Source organism: Rhodnius prolixus, unplaced genomic scaffold (genome assembly GCF_049639745.1).
Source record: "Rhodnius prolixus isolate KJV_2025 unplaced genomic scaffold, Rpr scaffold_2, whole genome shotgun sequence".
In the NCBI taxonomy this organism is placed as follows: Eukaryota; Metazoa; Arthropoda; class Insecta; order Hemiptera; family Reduviidae; genus Rhodnius; species Rhodnius prolixus.
The window spans coordinates 59328973-59350068 of NW_027411592.1; the positions used below are offsets into that span (position 1 = coordinate 59328973).

Here is a 21096-nt window from a genome sequence, read left to right on the forward strand (position 1 = left end):
AACAAAAAAATTCAAACGCAGGTTTTGTGATATGTGAAAAAAACGATTCTTAAGGGTTTTCTCTCTCACCCTCTCTCTCTCTTCCTCTTTTCTAGATGAGTGTAATTTTTTTTTTTACTTCTTTTTCGAGGTGATAGTTGGAGTCGTTCAGTGACCCGCCTCTCTTAGTGGGGGAAACGTTTCATGTGTTTTATCTTGTAATGGAATAAACAGTCCTAGAGTGGATGCCACAATGCCCGGTTCGCAGCCAATATTAGTATTTCTTATTTTCTCTTCTTGTAAGTTTATACAAATTTTTTCCTCCTTAAATTTATTTATTTATTTCATCTTTTTTTTTTTTTTTTTTTGTTTGTCCAGCATCTTGGAACAAGATATTTTCAATTTCCCTCGGCTCCTGCTCTCTTGATAAATGTTGGAACGATTAGTTTTTGCCCTTTTTAAATAATTTTGTCAATATACATGGTAGAGTGGGGGACATAATGATAGGCAACTGCATCTTAGTTGATTATCTTTTTGGTTCTTTTTGGTCACAATGAAATTATTATCTTTGAAACTAAAAAAAAAGATAAGAGATAACCGGCTGTTTCCTGTAGAGGGAGACACTTTGCTTTCTAATATGACTCTTTGATAATTTTTATTTATTTCTTATTCTAAATAAGTTTCTAAAAAATCAAAAATTTACTATTTTAGTACTTATAAGAAAAAGTTTTTTGTTCAATGATTCTTTTTTTCTTTTTTTTAATTAAAAATGAATTAATTTCAGTAATGTACATGGCATGCGATGGATGTGATTTGGATCAAGTAGTAAGAGGATGTAAGATACAACAAAGACAATGTATCTGCGGAATTGGATGTAGATCTGAATACAGATACAGGAGTCGTGAAGAATGCAGAAATAATTTGAAAGGTAAAAAATTTAACGAATAAATCAGAAAAATTGAAAGTTTAATTTTAAATATTAATCATTATATTAGATTTAGACCTTTGGATCCGTTAGCTGATATCATTAATCATTTTATCTGCCATAGCTTGATGGTATTTGTCCATCTTCTTTGGTCAATAATTGGTTTTTAAAAGGTTCGAGAAATTTTGGTAAATAATTCATTGGTTCTACATTTCAATAAAAAGAAGCAGAGTGATAGACTTATTAAGAGTTCGTCAAAAATCGTTGATTTTATCCCGTTGTTGCAAGCAATTTTTTTTTTTTGTTTTGTTCAGATTTTCATCCATCATTAGAGGTTTATTGACTTTAGTCTAGAGTATGACTGAAGTCAGTGTGAGGGGCTTGTCCGGGCTAAGGATGTGACTCCTCGGTGGAGGTAAAAAAAACCAAGGCCTGGTGAGCTCTTTGCCCAGGGAGTCGCTCTCCCAGAATTAAGAGTCTGATTAAACGGATTGGGGTCTGGAGGGTGAGCTCTAAAGTCGGGGGAGCCCACAATAGATCCAAAGGGGTCGCAGTGGCGTAGGCTTTGAGGCCGGCCCTAATTTAATCTATTCTATTCTATGACTGAAACATAGTGAATGTCGAATTCTCTACTACAAACTGCAAAAAACAAAAAAAAAAACAGTATAATAAACCAAAAGCAGCAGATATTTGATCCTACCTTCATGAAGCCCTTAAGGCAGTGACATAAAATGTTTTTAAAAATAGTTAGTCAACTGAAAAAAACTGCTTTAAAGAAAAGTCAGAAAACTTGAATAAAATATGCTTAACTCTACGAATAAAATCAACCATATCCAAGACCTGGTGGACCCAAACACCAATTTTCGACAGCCAAATACTCATGAGTCTACGATCTCTGAAGTTGGAAACGAATCAAGAATTAAGAATATAAAAAGAAAATAACTTTTCCACCTTCAGATTCAACCACCTGTGTACAACAGAATATCTTTAATTATCTTGCCCAGGGAGTCGCTCACCCAGAATTAAGAGTCTGATTAAGCGGACGGGGTCTGGAGGGTGAGCTCTAAAGTCGGGGGAGCCCACAATAGATCCAAAGGGGTCGCAGTGGCGTAGGCTTTGAGGCCGGCCCTAATTTAATCTATTCTATTCTATGACTGAAACATAGTGAATGTCGAATTCTCTACTACAAACTGCAAAAAACAAAAAAAAAAAACAGTATAATAAACCAAAAGCAGCAGATATTTGATCCTACCTTCACGAAGCCCTTAAGGCAGTGACATAAAATGTTTTTAAAAATAGTTAGTCAACTGAAAAAAACTGCTTTAAAGAAAAGTCAGAAAACTTGAATAAAATATGCTTAACTCTACGAATAAAATCAACCATATCCAAGACCTGGTGGACCCAAACACCAATTTTCGACAGCCAAATACTCATGAGTCTACGATCTCTGAAGTTGGAAACGAATCAAGAATTAAGAATATAAAAAGAAAATAACTTTTCCACCTTCAGATTCAACCACCTGTGTACAACAGAATATCTTTAATTATCTTGCCCAGGGAGTCGCTCACCCAGAATTAAGAGTCTGATTAAGCGGACGGGGTCTGGAGGGTGAGCTCTAAAGTCGGGAAGCCCACAATAGATCCAAAGGGGTCGCCGTGGCGTAGGCTTTGAGGCCGGCCCTAATTTAATCTATTCTATTCTATGACTGAAACATAGTGAATGTCGAATTCTCTACTACAATGGACGATCTCAGAAATCTCACACAACACACTCTTATCATTTCGTGCCAATATTCTTTGCTTCCCGAATCTGTTATTCTTTACTCTTATTCGCGAATTTTCCTCCTGCGCTTTTCTTCAAATTTGAAACGTTCATTGCCATAATATAGACCTTTAATTTTTCTTTTAAAACATTTCCCGAGGAAAATTCCATGTAGAGGCACTTCTAAAAGAGAGAAGTGGGTTGATTTATCTTTTAAGTATTGTTTCAATGTAATCTACGGTCCTATATTTTTTTTTTTTTTTTTTTTTGGCGCATCAACAGCTGAGGTTATTAGCGCCCGGAGTTTTTTTCCAGTGCCCTGCCGGCCTCCGGACAGTGTTCTCTAGTTACAGACAAACACTGTCCATCACCGGACAGTGAGCTGTAAGAAGCTCCTAGGAAGAGAAAATCTAAGGGTCAGCTGCTGGATTCGAACCCAGGACCTCCGCGTGGGAGTCCAGTATGCTAATTTCATAGCTAATCCCTTCCCTATATTATACACTACTAAGGATAGTTAAATATGTTGCTAAAATTTTGAATATGAATACAATTTTATTATTTTTTTAAATTCATGTACGCACATCTACTCCTATTAATTTAATAATAATTTTCAAACGGGAAACTTGTTTAAGGCTTCCCACCTAAAGTCTTATTTCAGCAATGAATGCTTTAGAAAATTGAAAAAATTAAATAGATTTTGTTGAACTTCAACGTTTAAAGAATATTTTTTAGAGTTAGAATGGTGAAAAAAACATCAAAAGAAAATAGTCATTTGAATATTTTAGCACCAGATTCTTTTTTTGTGAGAATTAAGTTTTTTTAAAAAAATGTTCTACTAACTAAATAATTCATACTACAATTTAATTTCCAATACGCAAAAAATCATTTCATTCAAAATGAAACTTTAAAAAAGATTTGATGTTCATAAAGAAGAAGGTATTACAGAAGAAAAATAATGCTATTTGAACACCTTGTCAGTGCTGACACCTGGTAGGAGATATAAGAACTATAAAAACTAAATGAAGTCGTTTTAAACAAATAGCATTTGTGAATGTTTTGTATTTGATTTTTGTTTGCAAAAAGAATTAAAAATAAAAACGCCTTGAAAATCTAGACTTTTTAAATTATAATAGATCAATTAACAAAATAAACAATGTCGTCATTTTAAATAGTTCTTTTATCATATTTCCTTCACCTTTCAGCGTCGGGTTATACAATACTATAGTATAATTCTTCTTCCCTCTAATTTACAGAAAAGATCAATTTCAATAACGTAAATTCTAGGCACTTTTTAAAAATGGACAGTCGTAAACATTATATTATTTAAGAATAAACCCTTTCATAATTAATTTTGAGAGAGAGAAAAAAAAAAACAATATAATAAACCAAAAGCAGCAGATATTTGATCCTACCTTCACGAAGCCCTTAAGGCAGTGACTTAAAATGTTTTTAAAAATAGTTAGTCAACTGAAAAAAACTGCTTTAAAGAAAAGTCAGAAAACTTGAATAAAATATGCTTAACTCTACGAATAAAATCAACCATATCCAAGACCTGGTGGACCCAAACACCAATTTTCGACAGCCAAATACTCATGAGTCTACGATCTCTGAAGTTGGAAACGAATCAAGAATTAAGAATATAAAAAGAAAATAACTTTTCCACCTTCAGATTCAACCACCTGTGTACAACAGAATATCTTTAATTATCTTGCCCAGGGAGTCGCTCACCCAGAATTAAGAGTCTGATTAAGCGGACGGGGTCTGGAGGGTGAGCTCTAAAGTCGGGAAGCCCACAATAGATCCAAAGGGGTCGCCGTGGCGTAGGCTTTGAGGCCGGCCCTAATTTAATCTATTCTATTCTATGACTGAAACATAGTGAATGTCGAATTCTCTACTACAATGGACGATCTCAGAAATCTCACACAACACACTCTTATCATTTCGTGCCAATATTCTTTGCTTCCCGAATCTGTTATTCTTTACTCTTATTCGCGAATTTTCCTCCTGCGCTTTTCTTCAAATTTGAAACGTTCATTGCCATAATATAGACCTTTAATTTTTCTTTTAAAACATTTCCCGAGGAAAATTCCATGTAGAGGCACTTCTAAAAGAGAGAAGTGGGTTGATTTATCTTTTAAGTATTGTTTCAATGTAATCTACGGTCCTATATTTTTTTTTTTTTTTTTTTTTGGCGCATCAACAGCTGAGGTTATTAGCGCCCGGAGTTTTTTTCCAGTGCCCTGCCGGCCTCCGGACAGTGTTCTCTAGTTACAGACAAACACTGTCCATCACCGGACAGTGAGCTGTAAGAAGCTCCTAGGAAGAGAAAATCTAAGGGTCAGCTGCTGGATTCGAACCCAGGACCTCCGCGTGGGAGTCCAGTATGCTAATTTCATAGCTAATCCCTTCCCTATATTATACACTACTAAGGATAGTTAAATATGTTGCTAAAATTTTGAATATGAATACAATTTTATTATTTTTTTAAATTCATGTACGCACATCTACTCCTATTAATTTAATAATAATTTTCAAACGGGAAACTTGTTTAAGGCTTCCCACCTAAAGTCTTATTTCAGCAATGAATGCTTTAGAAAATTGAAAAAATTAAATAGATTTTGTTGAACTTCAACGTTTAAAGAATATTTTTTAGAGTTAGAATGGTGAAAAAAACATCAAAAGAAAATAGTCATTTGAATATTTTAGCACCAGATTCTTTTTTTGTGAGAATTAAGTTTTTTTAAAAAAATGTTCTACTAACTAAATAATTCATACTACAATTTAATTTCCAATACGCAAAAAATCATTTCATTCAAAATGAAACTTTAAAAAAGATTTGATGTTCATAAAGAAGAAGGTATTACAGAAGAAAAATAATGCTATTTGAACACCTTGTCAGTGCTGACACCTGGTAGGAGATATAAGAACTATAAAAACTAAATGAAGTCGTTTTAAACAAATAGCATTTGTGAATGTTTTGTATTTGATTTTTGTTTGCAAAAAGAATTAAAAATAAAAACGCCTTGAAAATCTAGACTTTTTAAATTATGATAGATCAATTAACAAAATAAACAATGTCGTCATTTTAAATAGTTCTTTTATCATATTTCCTTCACCTTTCAGCGTCGGGTTATACAATACTATAGTATAATTCTTCTTCCCTCTAATTTACAGAAAAGATCAATTTCAATAACGTAAATTCTAGGCACTTTTTAAAAATGGACAGTCGTAAACATTATATTATTTAAGAATAAACCCTTTCATAATTAATTTTGAGAGAGAGAAAAAAAAAAACAATATAATAAACCAAAAGCAGCAGATATTTGATCCTACCTTCACGAAGCCCTTAAGGCAGTGACTTAAAATGTTTTTAAAAATAGTTAGTCAACTGAAAAAAACTGCTTTAAAGAAAAGTCAGAAAACTTGAATAAAATATGCTTAACTCTACGAATAAAATCAACCATATCCAAGACCTGGTGGACCCAAACACCAATTTTCGACAGCCAAATACTCATGAGTCTACGATCTCTGAAGTTGGAAACGAATCAAGAATTAAGAATATAAAAAGAAAATAACTTTTCCACCTTCAGATTCAACCACCTGTGTACAACAGAATATCTTTAATTATCTTGCCCAGGGAGTCGCTCACCCAGAATTAAGAGTCTGATTAAGCGGACGGGGTCTGGAGGGTGAGCTCTAAAGTCGGGAAGCCCACAATAGATCCAAAGGGGTCGCCGTGGCGTAGGCTTTGAGGCCGGCCCTAATTTAATCTATTCTATTCTATGACTGAAACATAGTGAATGTCGAATTCTCTACTACAATGGACGATCTCAGAAATCTCACACAACACACTCTTATCATTTCGTGCCAATATTCTTTGCTTCCCGAATCTGTTATTCTTTACTCTTATTCGCGAATTTTCCTCCTGCGCTTTTCTTCAAATTTGAAACGTTCATTGCCATAATATAGACCTTTAATTTTTCTTTTAAAACATTTCCCGAGGAAAATTCCATGTAGAGGCACTTCTAAAAGAGAGAAGTGGGTTGATTTATCTTTTAAGTATTGTTTCAATGTAATCTACGGTCCTATATTTTTTTTTTTTTTTTTTTTTTGGCGCATCAACAGCTGAGGTTATTAGCGCCCGGAGTTTTTTTCCAGTGCCCTGCCGGCCTCCGGACAGTGTTCTCTAGTTACAGACAAACACTGTCCATCACCGGACAGTGAGCTGTAAGAAGCTCCTAGGAAGAGAAAATCTAAGGGTCAGCTGCTGGATTCGAACCCGGGACCTCCGCGTGGGAGTCCAGTATGCTAATTTCATAGCTAATCCCTTCCCTATATTATACACTACTAAGGATAGTTAAATATGTTGCTAAAATTTTGAATATGAATACAATTTTATTATTTTTTTAAATTCATGTACGCACATCTACTCCTATTAATTTAATAATAATTTTCAAACGGGAAACTTGTTTAAGGCTTCCCACCTAAAGTCTTATTTCAGCAATGAATGCTTTAGAAAATTGAAAAAATTAAATAGATTTTGTTGAACTTCAACGTTTAAAGAATATTTTTTAGAGTTAGAATGGTGAAAAAAACATCAAAAGAAAATAGTCATTTGAATATTTTAGCACCAGATTCTTTTTTTGTGAGAATTAAGTTTTTTTAAAAAAATGTTCTACTAACTAAATAATTCATACTACAATTTAATTTCCAATACGCAAAAAATCATTTCATTCAAAATGAAACTTTAAAAAAGATTTGATGTTCATAAAGAAGAAGGTATTACAGAAGAAAAATAATGCTATTTGAACACCTTGTCAGTGCTGACACCTGGTAGGAGATATAAGAACTATAAAAACTAAATGAAGTCGTTTTAAACAAATAGCATTTGTGAATGTTTTGTATTTGATTTTTGTTTGCAAAAAGAATTAAAAATAAAAACGCCTTGAAAATCTAGACTTTTTAAATTATAATAGATCAATTAACAAAATAAACAATGTCGTCATTTTAAATAGTTCTTTTATCATATTTCCTTCACCTTTCAGCGTCGGGTTATACAATACTATAGTATAATTCTTCTTCCCTCTAATTTACAGAAAAGATCAATTTCAATAACGTAAATTCTATGCACTTTTTAAAAATGGACAGTCGTAAACATTATATTACTTAAGAATAAACCCTTTCATAATTAATTTTGAGAGAGAGGAAAAAAAAAGCAATAAAATAAACCAAAAGCAGCAGATATTTGATCCTACCTTCACGAAGCCCTTAAGGCAGTGACTTAAAATGTTTTTAAAAATAGTTAGTCAACTTAAAAAACTACTTTAAAGAACAATTTTGTGTTAGTGTGGTGATACTTAAAAAAATATTTTCTTTAAGGTCAATTAAACATTTGAAGCAAAATTTAATGAATACAATTCAAGACTTAAACGACAAGTACTAAAGAAACTATACGTACTTGCTAGCATGGCTACTTGACAGTCAATTAAAACTAACACTAGTTAACAAAAGTGTACTTAAAACCCAAATCATGAAGGTCTGTAAAGCATTCCAATGTACCCACCATATTTAAGTCTCCAATCGCACCATCAATAAAGAGCTTTCTGATCCACTCATAAAGGACTTAATATCAGTTCGATACAAAAACTTTTCACTCTCATCTTTCTGACCATCTTAATTCTTAATTGCATCAGCAATAATTAAGAAAACCAGACTGTACAGAAAAGTTTTAGGAAAAGAGGATATATCTCTTCTCAACTACTGGTAGCACCTAGGCTCTTTAGGGAAGTCCCAGACAGAGCTACCGGCAGATTGGGGCAACGACTCTTGAGTGTCTTAAACACCCTCCCAATCTATGGAAAGATACATCTCCCTATCCTTGAAACTATGCAGATTTTCTGGGAAAATTTACAACGCCCTCCTAAGACCTCGTTAGACCAGGAAAAGCTACTCACTCCAAGGGAGCGCGTACAGCTTTAGAAGTTTCGTTCTTAACATTCACCAGTTGCCATCTATCCGTCAACACAATGGTTTGAATTGGGTTGAGCTAAAGATTGATGATGGGTTCGATATAGAACCCAATTAGTTACATTCATTAACTCATACTGTAGCCCCTATGAATGCTATGGTTTTTTTTTGGGGGGGGGAACATTAGTATAACAAAATTGAGTGTTTACATTGTCTGGATGGAATCTCAAGATCCCTGAAGAAGTGGCTAATTCCATTTTGAGAACACACACTCTTCTCTTACTCATAACACCTTCATAAGTAACTAAGTGTGTAACTTCTTAGTTTTACTTCTTCCCAATCAATTACATACACTAAATCTAACCACCCAGGGCATATGCTTATACTTATCGAAAGACCTGCGAAGCTAATATGTATTGTGGTATTGGGTTCGATTCCCTGGTCTTAGGCCTTGGATTTTATTTAGTGGTTAATAAAAAGAAATTTACAATAAAGTATATTTGCTAGTCGCCTCCGTCCACGGTAGTCTAATTGGTAGTTGGACGTTAAGCCCCGCCTGATAAGTATATGCTTAGACTTATCAAATGTAATTATGTCTAACTTTCAAGTAATTAACTAAAACGATGTGCTAAAACTTGATTATTTACGGAATAAGAATAGAACATAATATGAGATTCAGAATTGAAGTTTTTTATGCAATAAACTTTAAAAATGTTATTCTTGTTATTGTAACTCTTTAAATTAGTCAAACTTTATTAATAAACTATTTATATAACTACCTAACTATTTTTTGTTAACTTAAATGCTTAAAACAATCCATTAAATTAATTTTAAGTTGATCACCATTTGATTTAAGTAGTACTAAATATAACTTTTATAATCAGTCTATTCTCACAAATTTTAGATTGAGTTTTCAGTTCTTCAAAGCCTGAACAAGTTATTGAGTTTTAGGTCTGAAAAAAATTTTAAACTGAAAGGGGTTGGTTGTGGGGGTGTTTTAGGGCACATGTGCTTAACAGATGGTCTCTAAGTACAAGCTGCTTTGGATGTTTTTCATTTTTTTTACAAACTTGAAAACATTATAAAAATTCTTACCGTCACATATTCTTATATGATTTACAAGATAATTGATTAAATTCAAATTAAAAAAATAATAATTTCAATTAATTTATTTAGAGTTATTATTTTTAAGATTAATCAAAGATGAGTTCAGTAACATAACAAACGTTGCTGTTGTTGAAAAGAATTAAAAATATATATATATATATATATATATACATTTATAGAATTGATTATTTTAATTTATGGTTAAACTATATGTGGAGTTCAAGGCCAGATAATTTATTGTAAATAAGTATTTATTTTTTACAATTTAACAAGCAGCGATTTCTCGTAATTTTGCAGATATGTATTAAGTTTTTATACTACATTGTTTGTGAAAATTTTATTGTAATTCATCTTCAATAATCTTGTCTTAGATGTCGCCATTGCTTTGATAATTCTTTTTTTTTTAATATTGTAAGTTTATATTATACGAGGGTCGTTTGAAAAGTCCGTGCAAAAATAAAAACTACTTAATTTTTTGGGGGTAAACCTTTTTTATTTTTCAACATAGTCTCCTTTTAGGCTTATACACTTCGTCCAACGCTGCTCTAGTTTGTTGATCCCTTCCGAATAATAGGATTTGTCAAAGTCTGAAAAATAGCCATTCGTTTCTGCAATCACCTCCTCGTTTGAATAAAATCTTTTTCCCGCCAGCCATTTCTTCATATTGGGGAACAAATAGTAGTCCGAGGGAGCCAAGTCTGGAGAATAAGGGGGGATGTGAAACGAGTTGGAACCCTATTTCCATTAATTTTGCGACCACAACTGCTAAGGTGTGAGCTGGTGCGTTGTCGTGATGGAAAAGGACTTTTTTTGTAGGCCAATCGTGGGCGTTTTTCTTGCAGCTCGGTTTTCAAACGGTCCAATAACGATGAATAATATGCACCAGTAATAGTTTTACCCTTTTCCAGATAGTCGATGAGGATTATTCCTTGCCAATCCCAAAAGACAGTCGCCATAATCTTTCCGGCCGAAGGAACGGTCTTCGCCTTTTTTTGGCGCAGATTCCCCCTTGGTAACCCATTGTTTAGATTGTTCTTTGGTCTCAGGAGTGTAGTGATGTATCCATGTTTCATCCACAGTGACGAAAGGACGCTTAAAGTCCTGCGGATTCTTCTGGAACAGCTGCAAACCGTCCTTGCACAACACTTCACACGATTTCGTTTTTGGTCAAGCGTGAACAATCGCGGCACCCATCTTGCGGATAGCTTTGTCATGTCCAAATGTTGATGCAAAATATTACGTACCCGTTCATTCGAGATGCCCACAGCACTAGCAATCTCACGCACCTTCACTCTTCTGTCATCCATCACCATATCATGGATTTTATCAATGATTTCTGGAGTAGTAACCTCAACAGGGCGTCCAGAACGTTCAACGTCACTTGTGCCCATATGGCCACTCCGAAAATTTTGAAACCACTTATAAACTGTTCTAATCGAAGGTGCAGAGTCACCATAATGTTTATCAAGCTTCTCTTTAGTCTCCTGAGGCGTTTTGCTTTTCATAAAGTAGTGTTTAATCAACACACGAAATTCTTTTTCGTCCATTTTTTGAAAATCACTCGACTTCCTCGATTCAAACGAATGCCAAACACAAAGAAATAGACCGAACTGGCTGAAACTTGGTGTGTGTTCTTCCAAGAGATACTACTAACTAAACATAACCTCGATACGCGCCAGTAGTGCTATCTCTCTGACTTTGCATGGACTTTTCAAACGACCCTCGTATTATAGAAAAATATTGCAAAAACAATTTGTTCATCGTTTTTGGTGACTGTTCCATTAATCCGAAACTAAAAAAAAAGATTATTGCCAATTTTAGACATAATTTTTCATTACTTTTTTTCACCAAGTTTACGTCCTAGGGACGTAGAATAGAATAGATGAAATTTGGGCGGCCTCAAGGCCTTCACCACCGCGCGACCTCTGTGGATCTATTGTGGTTTCCCAACTTTAGAGCTCACCACTCCAGACCTCGTCCGCTTAATCAGACACGTTGATTCTGGAGAATGGCTCCTGGGTAAAGCTCCGAGGTCTTGGTTTTTCCTTCCCGAGAAATAACATCCTTAGCACAGGCAAGCCCCTCAAACTGACACAACACGTGCAGTGCCGTTTTCTCCTTTTCTTCCTGATAGAACCTACAAAGGCTATCATCTGCCAAGCCCATGCGTCGTAGGGACTGTTTTTTTTTTTTTTGCCTAAAATTTGAACGATTCAGAAAGGATACCGGGCGTAAGGTTGACTCGCAAAATCGTGAAGCGTTCCACATTTTTTTTTTTTTTTTTTTTTATGCTAGACCTGTTTTTTAGACCTGCAAGGCTAATTATTATTGGTTGTATGGTTGTACTGGGCTCGATTCCCCTGGTCTAGGCCTTGGATTTTATCTCTAATGTTTAATGTGAGAAATTTATAGTAAAGTATGTTTGCTAGTCGACTCCGTACACGACACCTAATTTGTGGTAGTTGAAAGTAAAGAACGCCTGAAAAAATAGGCAATTACTTTACTTTTTACAATTTTTTTTCTCCTTGTTAACATTAAAGGTTGGAGTGCCTTCTGTCCTCATTGTTTAGGTACTGAACCATTTGGTATCCAGGCAATCGAGATTTAAAGCTTGGCAGGTAATAAAGTAAAGTAATCGCCTATTTTTTCGGGCGGGGCTTAACGTCCAACTACCAATTAGGTGTCGTGGACGGAGGCGACTAGCAAACATACTTTACCTTAAATTTCTCATATTAATCATTAAATAAAATCCAAGGCCTACAGACCGGGAATCGAACCCACTAAACCAACAATACATCTTAGCATTGCGGGTCTAGTTTCTTAACCGCCTAACATACTTTACTGTAAATTTCTTTTATTAACCATTAAATAAAATCCAAGGCATAAGACCGGGAATCGAACCCACTAAACCAACAATACATCTTAGCATTGCGGGTCTAGTCTCTTAACCGCCTAACATACTTTACTGTAAATTTCTTTTATTAACCATTAAATAAAATCCAAGGCCTACAGACCGGGAATCGAACCCACTAAACCAACAATACATCTTAGCATTGCGGGTCTAGTTTCTTAACCGCCTAACATACTTTACTGTAAATTTCTCATATTAACCATTAAATAAAATCTAAGCCCTAAACCTGGGGAATCGAACCCACTAAACCAACAATACATCTTAGCATTGCGGGTCTAGTCTCTTAACCGCCTAACATACTTTACTGTAAATTTCTTTTATTAACCATTAAATAAAATCCAAGGCCTACAGACCGGGAATCGAACCCAGTACCACAATACATATTAGCTTCGCAGGTCTCGCCTCTAACCTCTCGGCTACCGTGGCGCCTTTGGCAGGTAATAAATGAAAAATTGGCTATAATCAATTGACAACTGAAATTGGCTATATTTAGTCTTTTTTTTCTCTTTTTTTGTCTTTAGTTAGTCATAATTAGGCCGATCATTTTGGTTTAACAAATTATTTATTGTATTTTTTTTTAAACAGAATTATTTTATTAAGTGAACTTAGTGTAATAGTGAGTGCAATTATCTGTTTTATTTATTTATTTATTTTTAGTTTAAATTTCAAGTTTTAAGAACATTTTATTTAAGTGATTATAATACATACATAACTAACATCTTTCATGATGATTACTATAGGTAAAGTATCAGATGTATGCAGTACAAAACCATGTGCAAATAATGGAATCTGTATGCAAACACCTATGTCGCCGTCGATGTACAAATGTCGTTGCGAGGGAACCGGTTACTATGGCAGCAGATGTGAATATCGTAAGTTTAAATTTTCTATAGGTAGTTTTGAAGCTAACTGAGGTTTAGTTACGAACATGCAGTGGGTAATGTTTTTAGCGATTTCCCTTTGAATAATAATTTTACAAGCAATATCATGATTATGAACTGTGTGTGTGTGGCATTGCATATTAATGCCGATCGCTGTTTATTTCTTGAGGACTATAAATTTTTATTGAAGTTATAATAATAATTTAATTATTAATATAAAAAAATTAAATCATTAAATTTTTTTTAATGACATAATGTTTTATCACAGTTTTATATTAGAGATGATAGTATATAATAGCGTGTAGACAGATTCCGGAAGTGCTCTTCATTTTGTGATACATATTATCTATTGATATAATATATTTTTTATTTTTTGTTATTGAGTTTAATAGCCTACTCGCTATAGTAAGCAGATAACTGCACTTTCTAGAGTCAATCCTCTTTTAAAACTAACGTTTTCTTTTATGATTCTATTTTACAGCCTGTCCGTTACCAGGATCAATAGTTCGATCGTTTCCACACGAGTGTATAGTGATATAATGTTTGTACATAAGTTATGATTGAAAAATGATATTTTTTTCTTATTTTTATTTAAAAATAAAATAACAAAAGGAGTTGAAGAAGCTGGACCAAAGAGTATATACATTTTTGTAAGGATTGGAACAATGATTTATCTTGCCAATAATGTGCCAATTACCTAGAATTGTAAAATAATAAATCTACTTTTTTTTTTACCATTTAATAAAAAATGAATATTTTTTTTAAATTAATAATTTAAACACCTAATTTTCTAACTTTCTCTTACTATAATTGGCTAGGAAATTATTATCGATATGTCTAATTTTAGATTTCAAATGATTCACTCCCACTACGCCCTCTATCATCCTGAACATCCCCTACAACTTATCACTTCATAAGCCGACATACAGTCATCCTATCACAAAATTCAGATCCCACAGGTGCAATTCGATCCATCCAGAATCAACTACAAATCCTCGAACCATAATTTATGGTGAAAAAAAGTTAACGAGGCCAAATCATAAAGTACAACTCTCCATTCTATCTGAACTACATTTCTATCTCATAAGTGCGATATATTGGACATTACCCACGACAAAAGCCGTTCCGTAGAACCTCCGGAATACTCAGACTCAAGCAACCATCAACAAAAGCAAGGCAAGGTTGATGTGGAGAATATTGATATGGAGAATTACGAGGGTCGTTTGAAAAGTCCGTGCGAAAAAATGGATGAAAAAGAATTTCGTGTGTTGATTAAACACTACTTTATGAAAGGCAAAACGCCTCAGGAGACTAAAGAGAAGCTTGATAAACATTATGGTGACCTCTGCACCTTCGATTAGAACAGTTTATAAGTGGTTTCAAAATTTTCGGAGTGGCCATATGGGCACAAGTGACGCTGAACGTTCTGGACGCCCTGTTGAGGTTACTACTCCAGAAATCATTGATAAAATCCATGATATGGTGATGGATGACAGAAGAGTGAAGGTGCGTGAGATTGCTAGTGCTGTGGGCATCTCGAATGAACGGGTACATAATATTTTGCATCAACATTTGGACATGACAAAGCTATCCGCAAGATGGGTGCCGCGATTGCTCACGCTTGACCAAAAACGAAATCGTGTGAAGTGTTGCAAGGACGGTTTGCAGCTGTTCCAGAAGAATCCGCAGGACTTTAAGCGTCCTTTCGTCACTGTGGATGAAACATGGATACATCACTACACTCCTGAGACCAAAGAACAATCTAAACAATGGGTTACCAAGGGGGAATCTGCGCCAAAAAAGGCGAAGACCGTTCCTTTGGCCGGAAAGATTATGGCGACTGTCTTTTGGGATTCGCAAGGAATAATCCTCATCGACTATCTGGAAAAGGGTAAAACTATTACAGTTGCATATTATTCATCGTTATTGGACCGTTTGAAAACCGAGCTGCAAGAAAAACGCCCACGATTGGCCCACAAAAAAGTCCTTTTCCATCACGACAACGCACCAGCTCACACCTCAGCAGTTGTGGTCGCAAAATTAATTGAAATAGGGTTCCAACTCGTTTCACATCCCCCCTATTCTCCAGACTTGGCTCCCTCGGACTACTATTTGTTCCCCAATATGAAGAAATGGCTGGCGGGAAAAAGATTTTATTCAAACGAGGAGGTGATTGCAGAAACGAATAGCTATTTTTCAGACTTGGACAAATCCTATTATTCGGAAGGGATCGACAAACTAGAGCAGCATTGGACGAAGTGTATAAGCCTAAAAAGAGACTATGTTGAAAAATAAAAAAGGTTTAGCCCAAAAAATTAAGTAGTTTTTATTTTTGCACGGACTTTTCATCGCCAGTTTCCGTCGCCCTCTAATAATTGTTGACACAACAACTAGAGGTTCTAAGAATATATTTGTTTTTCTGGAGTAATCTCCAAATTCCCAGCATTTGACAATTACTGCTTCAGCTGTAAATTTTCAGTAGCTGAAATCTGGGACTGGATGTTCTTCTTTGGATATTTTACTATACGGGCCCAAAAGGGCTTTGAATGCGTGGAGCTTAGAGTCCTTCCTTCTCGTGATTTCCATGTATTAATTTTTTGTTTTTTAAAAAAAAGGGAAGTCTTGAAAAATTTCATCCAACATTATAAACTGGATGATGCAATTTCAAATAAAACTTACGTTTTAATTATGCATAAAACTGGACTTTAAATAAATAATTAGAAAAAGAATTCACAAAATGACCGTGACCTCGGTTGGAAATAAGAATATTCTATAATCTGTACTGAGGAAAATGTTAATATTACCAAAAAAATATCGTTTAGGTCTTGTATATGTATATTGTCCAGTAATTTATTACTTCTATATAAAAAATGTATAGGTGACAGCTAGAGTAATGTCAAAAATTACTGTAATTTGCTTTAGTCCTTTTTTCTTTTGTAAATTTAATTAATAGCCTCTTTATGTCGTCATCTCCGTAATTAGTTACTACTTTTCTTAAGTCTAATTTGCATTAATTATTAAATGTTTTAATAGTTTATAAAAAAAATCGATATTATTATAGAAATACAGGTTATATTAGTAAAGTAAAATTACACATCGATACTAGCAAACAGTATGGCACCTCCAGAGAACGATCGGTCTTATTTACGCAAAGGTTACGATAAAGTTGGCGGATGGATGCTGAGATCAGCAACTGTGTACTCCTTGGATATTATCTCTTCTACCAAAGAGAAATTTTTATTTTGTATTCAACAAGCTGTACATATAATAAGTCTGGTCATAATGTGGACATTGGCCATAAAAACGATTTATATTTACAATGATACTAGCGCCATTTTAGAATTTCTACATTTACTATTTGGTGCAACTGTACTTTGGGTGCAAACTTTAAATTACATTGTGAAACGGGATAGTATGGAGAATATGATGCTTTATATTGGTAAAGATTTTTACGATTATCCAAATGAAGATATGTCCGAAGAGAGGGAAATAAAAAAAAATACTTTGGATTGGTATGAAAAATTTTGGAAATTTTGCTTGATAATTACTGGATCCATATGCTTTTTATTTATAATACGTATTGCATTGATGTTTTTTTTTCAACATCAAGAATATGATTTAACAAAAGAAGCTCATCCATATCTTCTGTTAAAGGTCTACTATCCGATGGATTTAAACAATCCAATGTATCTAATTTTTGCAGTAGCACATCAACTCGTCATAATAGCTTCGGCAGTAGCAGTTTTAAATGCACAGGCAACTGTTTTTATTAGATTTATTGGTTGTATGGTGGCAGAATTTCGAGTGTTGGCCCATTCAATAGAAAGGATGGAATCTCGAATACATTTTTTATGTAAGCCGAACATTGAGACCGAGAAAATCGGTAATAAAGAATTGTATGTCAAGAAATTCCATGAGTGCAGTATAGTTTGTTTGAAAAATAACATCAAACATCATCAACAGCTTGTGGAGTAAGTACATAATATTCTATTACTATCTTTCCCCGAGACCCCTGAGTACTAGAGTTGGACGTTAAGCTCTCTCCTGGAATAAAACTGACGAAATAGAACAAAAGCTTTAAAGTCAGTCGGTAATATAGTTATAGCCTAAACATTCTCACAATAAAGTGTCTTATTGTATACATCTTATAAAGAAGAAGTATTTAATAATTATAGTTTTTTTATTATAACAGTTTCTTCATCAGTCTTCAGGATGTCCATGGATTTGATTTAAGTGCAGCATTCTTAGTTGCGGTCATCGTCTTGTGCTTTGGATCGTTCATGGTTATTGTGGTGAGTTTTATTTCATTTTTTGATCACAAAGATAAATTTAAATAGAGAAGTAAATGCACATACGGCTTTCTCCTAATCAATACAACGCAAGGTACTAGATTCAAAATTTTGTCTTAACACTTTACAATATTATTGTTACTTGATATTAATTTTCTTTAAATTTGGTTTTGGTTCACAGTGATATGATATTAAGGGAAAAGTGACGAACTAGCTACTCCGGAATCCCTAGTGATTGGCTAGTTGTGTGTTGTTTTAGTCGGTACAGCAAGACTTTTATTATAGTTTCCAACATCAAACAAGTAATCAATAAATTAATCAATTTACTAAAACTACTAAATTTCAAAGAAATGTTTTTATAGGATAATTTGATTAAGGGTACTTAAAAATGAAAATGGCAAAATAGAAGAGGAAATAAGTGAAAAAATTTGTTGATGCTGTTGAAAGTACCTTTTTAAGAAAGAAATAAGAAACATCTTCAAAGACTAGGCTAGCGTTAGATAAGACTTTGTTCCTACCAATTTTACTTCAGCGAATTTTGGATTCTAAGGGCTAGGCTAAAAAAAGGCCAGCTCCAAGCGATGGAAATACGATGTACCTCACAAAAGTGCTTGGAAAAACAAGGTACTACAAAAATTAGAAATACCACTATCCGAAAGAATCTGGGTGTGGAACCAGCAACGGACTAAATTAGTGCTATTCATTTGCGATGGTTTTTTTTTTACTTGTTACTGAGATTTCCAATGATCAGAGTGGCCAGACGAGTATATGAAGCAAAAGGGGAAGAGAATTGACGTAGGGGTCGTTCAAGGGGAACCTGCGAGGAGGATATTTTAGCGATAGAGTGATGTCCTGGAGAAAGAGGAGGGAGCTTGCTGAGAACCGGAATGAGTGGAAGCAGCTCTGCAAGGCCTCTACACTGCAATGGCGGTGGAAGATAATGGATTTTTGTAGATTAATGGCACTCTTGCGGGAAAAGGTAACTAGTCTTTCTTCTGGAGTATCCTCCAGTGTAATGTACGGTCTTATTATTTGTATACTTTTACGCGGAAGGTCAAGTGAGTTGCTGGAATTCCAGATTGGAAGAAGTAATACTCGGCTATTTTGAGTTTCCAGTAATAGTCCTAGGCAGTCGGTCATAAGGCCCATCTTCAATAAGCTCGTCACTTAGATCTGAAATTTTTCTTTCACAGAACAGTAGCGTGATTCTGGAGAAGCGGTGACGTCACAATTCCAATTCTAAAATATAGTCAACGGTAAAGGCTGTGAATACCAAGTGCCAAAATGGAAACAACAGAAAGAAACACTCATGACCAAATTTTCTTTGGTGACGCAATAGAGGTGTTCAATTAAAGGAAAAATCGTTTTTCTTTCTGTTTTCAGGGATTAAAGAGCAATTTAGCAGACTGCTTGGTAACTATTGCTCTGCTGACTATGGAAATGACGAACATCTTTTTTCTTTGCTACTTAAGTGAAGAATTGGAAACTGAGGTAAACAATTCCTAGAGTTACAGACTAGAATATCGATAAGAGTTTGTTACATTACCTATCTATAATCATAAATTAAAAAATACAAAACAAATATTTTGTTGCAGAGGCTAAAATTTTGTGAAAGTCTACAATTTATGAATTGGCGAGACATGTCGCTGAAATTTAAGAAAATGCTGATTATTATCAATGAATGTAACAAGAAAAAGTTTTTATTGAAAACTAATACAGGTGTGACCGCCTCAAGGGAGACATTCTCATCGGTAATCACTTTCTCAGCTTTCTCTTACTGCAGGTTATAGAAGGTTAATTCATTGCTAACCCAACAAAGCATATACCAATGCGTATCAAATCTCTTTGAAGGTTTGCTATTCCTTGGTGCAAAATAATCTACGTATGAATTTTAAGAAAAAGTAAGTAAAGTTAATTGCCTAGTTTTTCAGACAGGGCTTAACGTCCAATTACCAACATCGTGGACGATGATACTATGAAGATTTTTGAATTGTGAACAGCACGTGGAATTCGAACTGGGGATCTCCTATTTATTTACTCGTATTCTCTGGCGAAATCCTATCGAAGATTATCGTTGTTCTATTTTTAGAGAGAAACATGGCACTTTTCTGCCCAAAGTCGCTTCTGAGCTCTTACAGCTCAACCAATGAAAAAGAAAAAATAAAGCTTATAGAGATCCAGGTCATCAGATATCCGGTGTCAGAAATCTGGAGACTTGTACAATAATATCCTCACTCAGTTTCCACATAGCCCAGATAATGTGCCTTAAGATGTATGGTTGCTTATATACATGTCTCGAAGGCTTTACAAGAAGGGGATAGGTGGGCACAGACCAAGCTATACGTAGATAATTCCTAAAATTTAAATAGAAGCATAAGAGAATTCCGTGTCCATGGAAGACACAAAATAACCCTCCAAAAAGGCACAGGACAGCCAGCCCTCCCTCCAGGCAGTTCTTAGACTCCCAGACGACCCTAGCTTTTTTCAAAACGTCGAACAGCGCGAAGCTCCCTCAAATATCGTACGATGCACTTCCGTAACTTAATTTTATAGTTAGCTTTTGATGGAAATAAGCTAAAAACAAATTTTATTGACACCCAAAAAACACGAAATTCTTAAAAAAGAAATCGATATATTTCCATTTTTAACGTAAGTATGAGAAAGTGAAAATTAATAATTTGAAATATAATAATACTCCTGTTTTGTCTGTTTTAGATTTTGACCACAGCTTATTCGTATGTTAATGTTTTAAGAGAGTTTTTTGGGTAATTACCTAAGTAGTTCATCCTTCTGGAAATTTAGAAAAATATTTTCATGAATTTTGCTTAGAACTAAATGTGCATTTTTATTATAAATGTTTGGCTTATTAATTCATTTAATTAGAATAGATTATTGCTTGTATCAATTGTTATTTTAAAATGGAAAAACATTGTATTTTGCAGATGATAAAGTTTTGGCTAATCTTGGTTGATTTTGACCCTGTAAAGTCATTTTATTATTATTATTATTTTTTGCGATGCCACTCCGTCATCTTTCGTGTCTCTTTAAGAACGTTTGATGTTATTAAAAAATGGACGACCTTCGTCTTTTTATGTTTATCTACTATTTGTGTTTTATTAATACGTTAATGTTTAAACAATACATTCATTTGGTTAATCTTGTTAATTATCTGGTAGAAAGCTGATGGTAACTTAAAAATGTATTCGCACTGGTTACAGTAATTTTTTTACTGGAAACCGAGGGGACCAACCATAAACTAAACTAAGAAAAAAGAAA

General features: G+C 34.2%; 2 protein-coding genes across 2 annotated transcripts; both read left to right on the forward strand.

Annotated features, from left to right (window-relative positions):
- The first annotated feature begins 121 nt into the window (after positions 1–121).
- Positions 122–14259, forward strand: LOC141450070 (uncharacterized). The gene is made up of 4 exons (XM_074120106.1): positions 122–278; positions 764–907; positions 13391–13522; positions 14013–14259. Exons 1-4 carry the CDS (start codon positions 233–235, stop codon positions 14069–14071), a joined length of 381 nt encoding a protein of 126 aa, XP_073976207.1. The 5' UTR covers positions 122–232; the 3' UTR covers positions 14072–14259.
- A 2051-nt stretch (positions 14260–16310) lies between these two features.
- Positions 16311–20927, forward strand: LOC141450068 (uncharacterized). The gene is made up of 5 exons (XM_074120105.1): positions 16311–17502; positions 17724–17823; positions 19204–19311; positions 19416–19571; positions 20536–20927. The coding sequence occupies exons 1-5, from the start codon at positions 16646–16648 to the stop codon at positions 20587–20589; spliced, it is 1275 nt and encodes a 424-aa protein (XP_073976206.1). The 5' UTR covers positions 16311–16645; the 3' UTR covers positions 20590–20927.
- Positions 20928–21096: the final 169 nt, after the last annotated feature.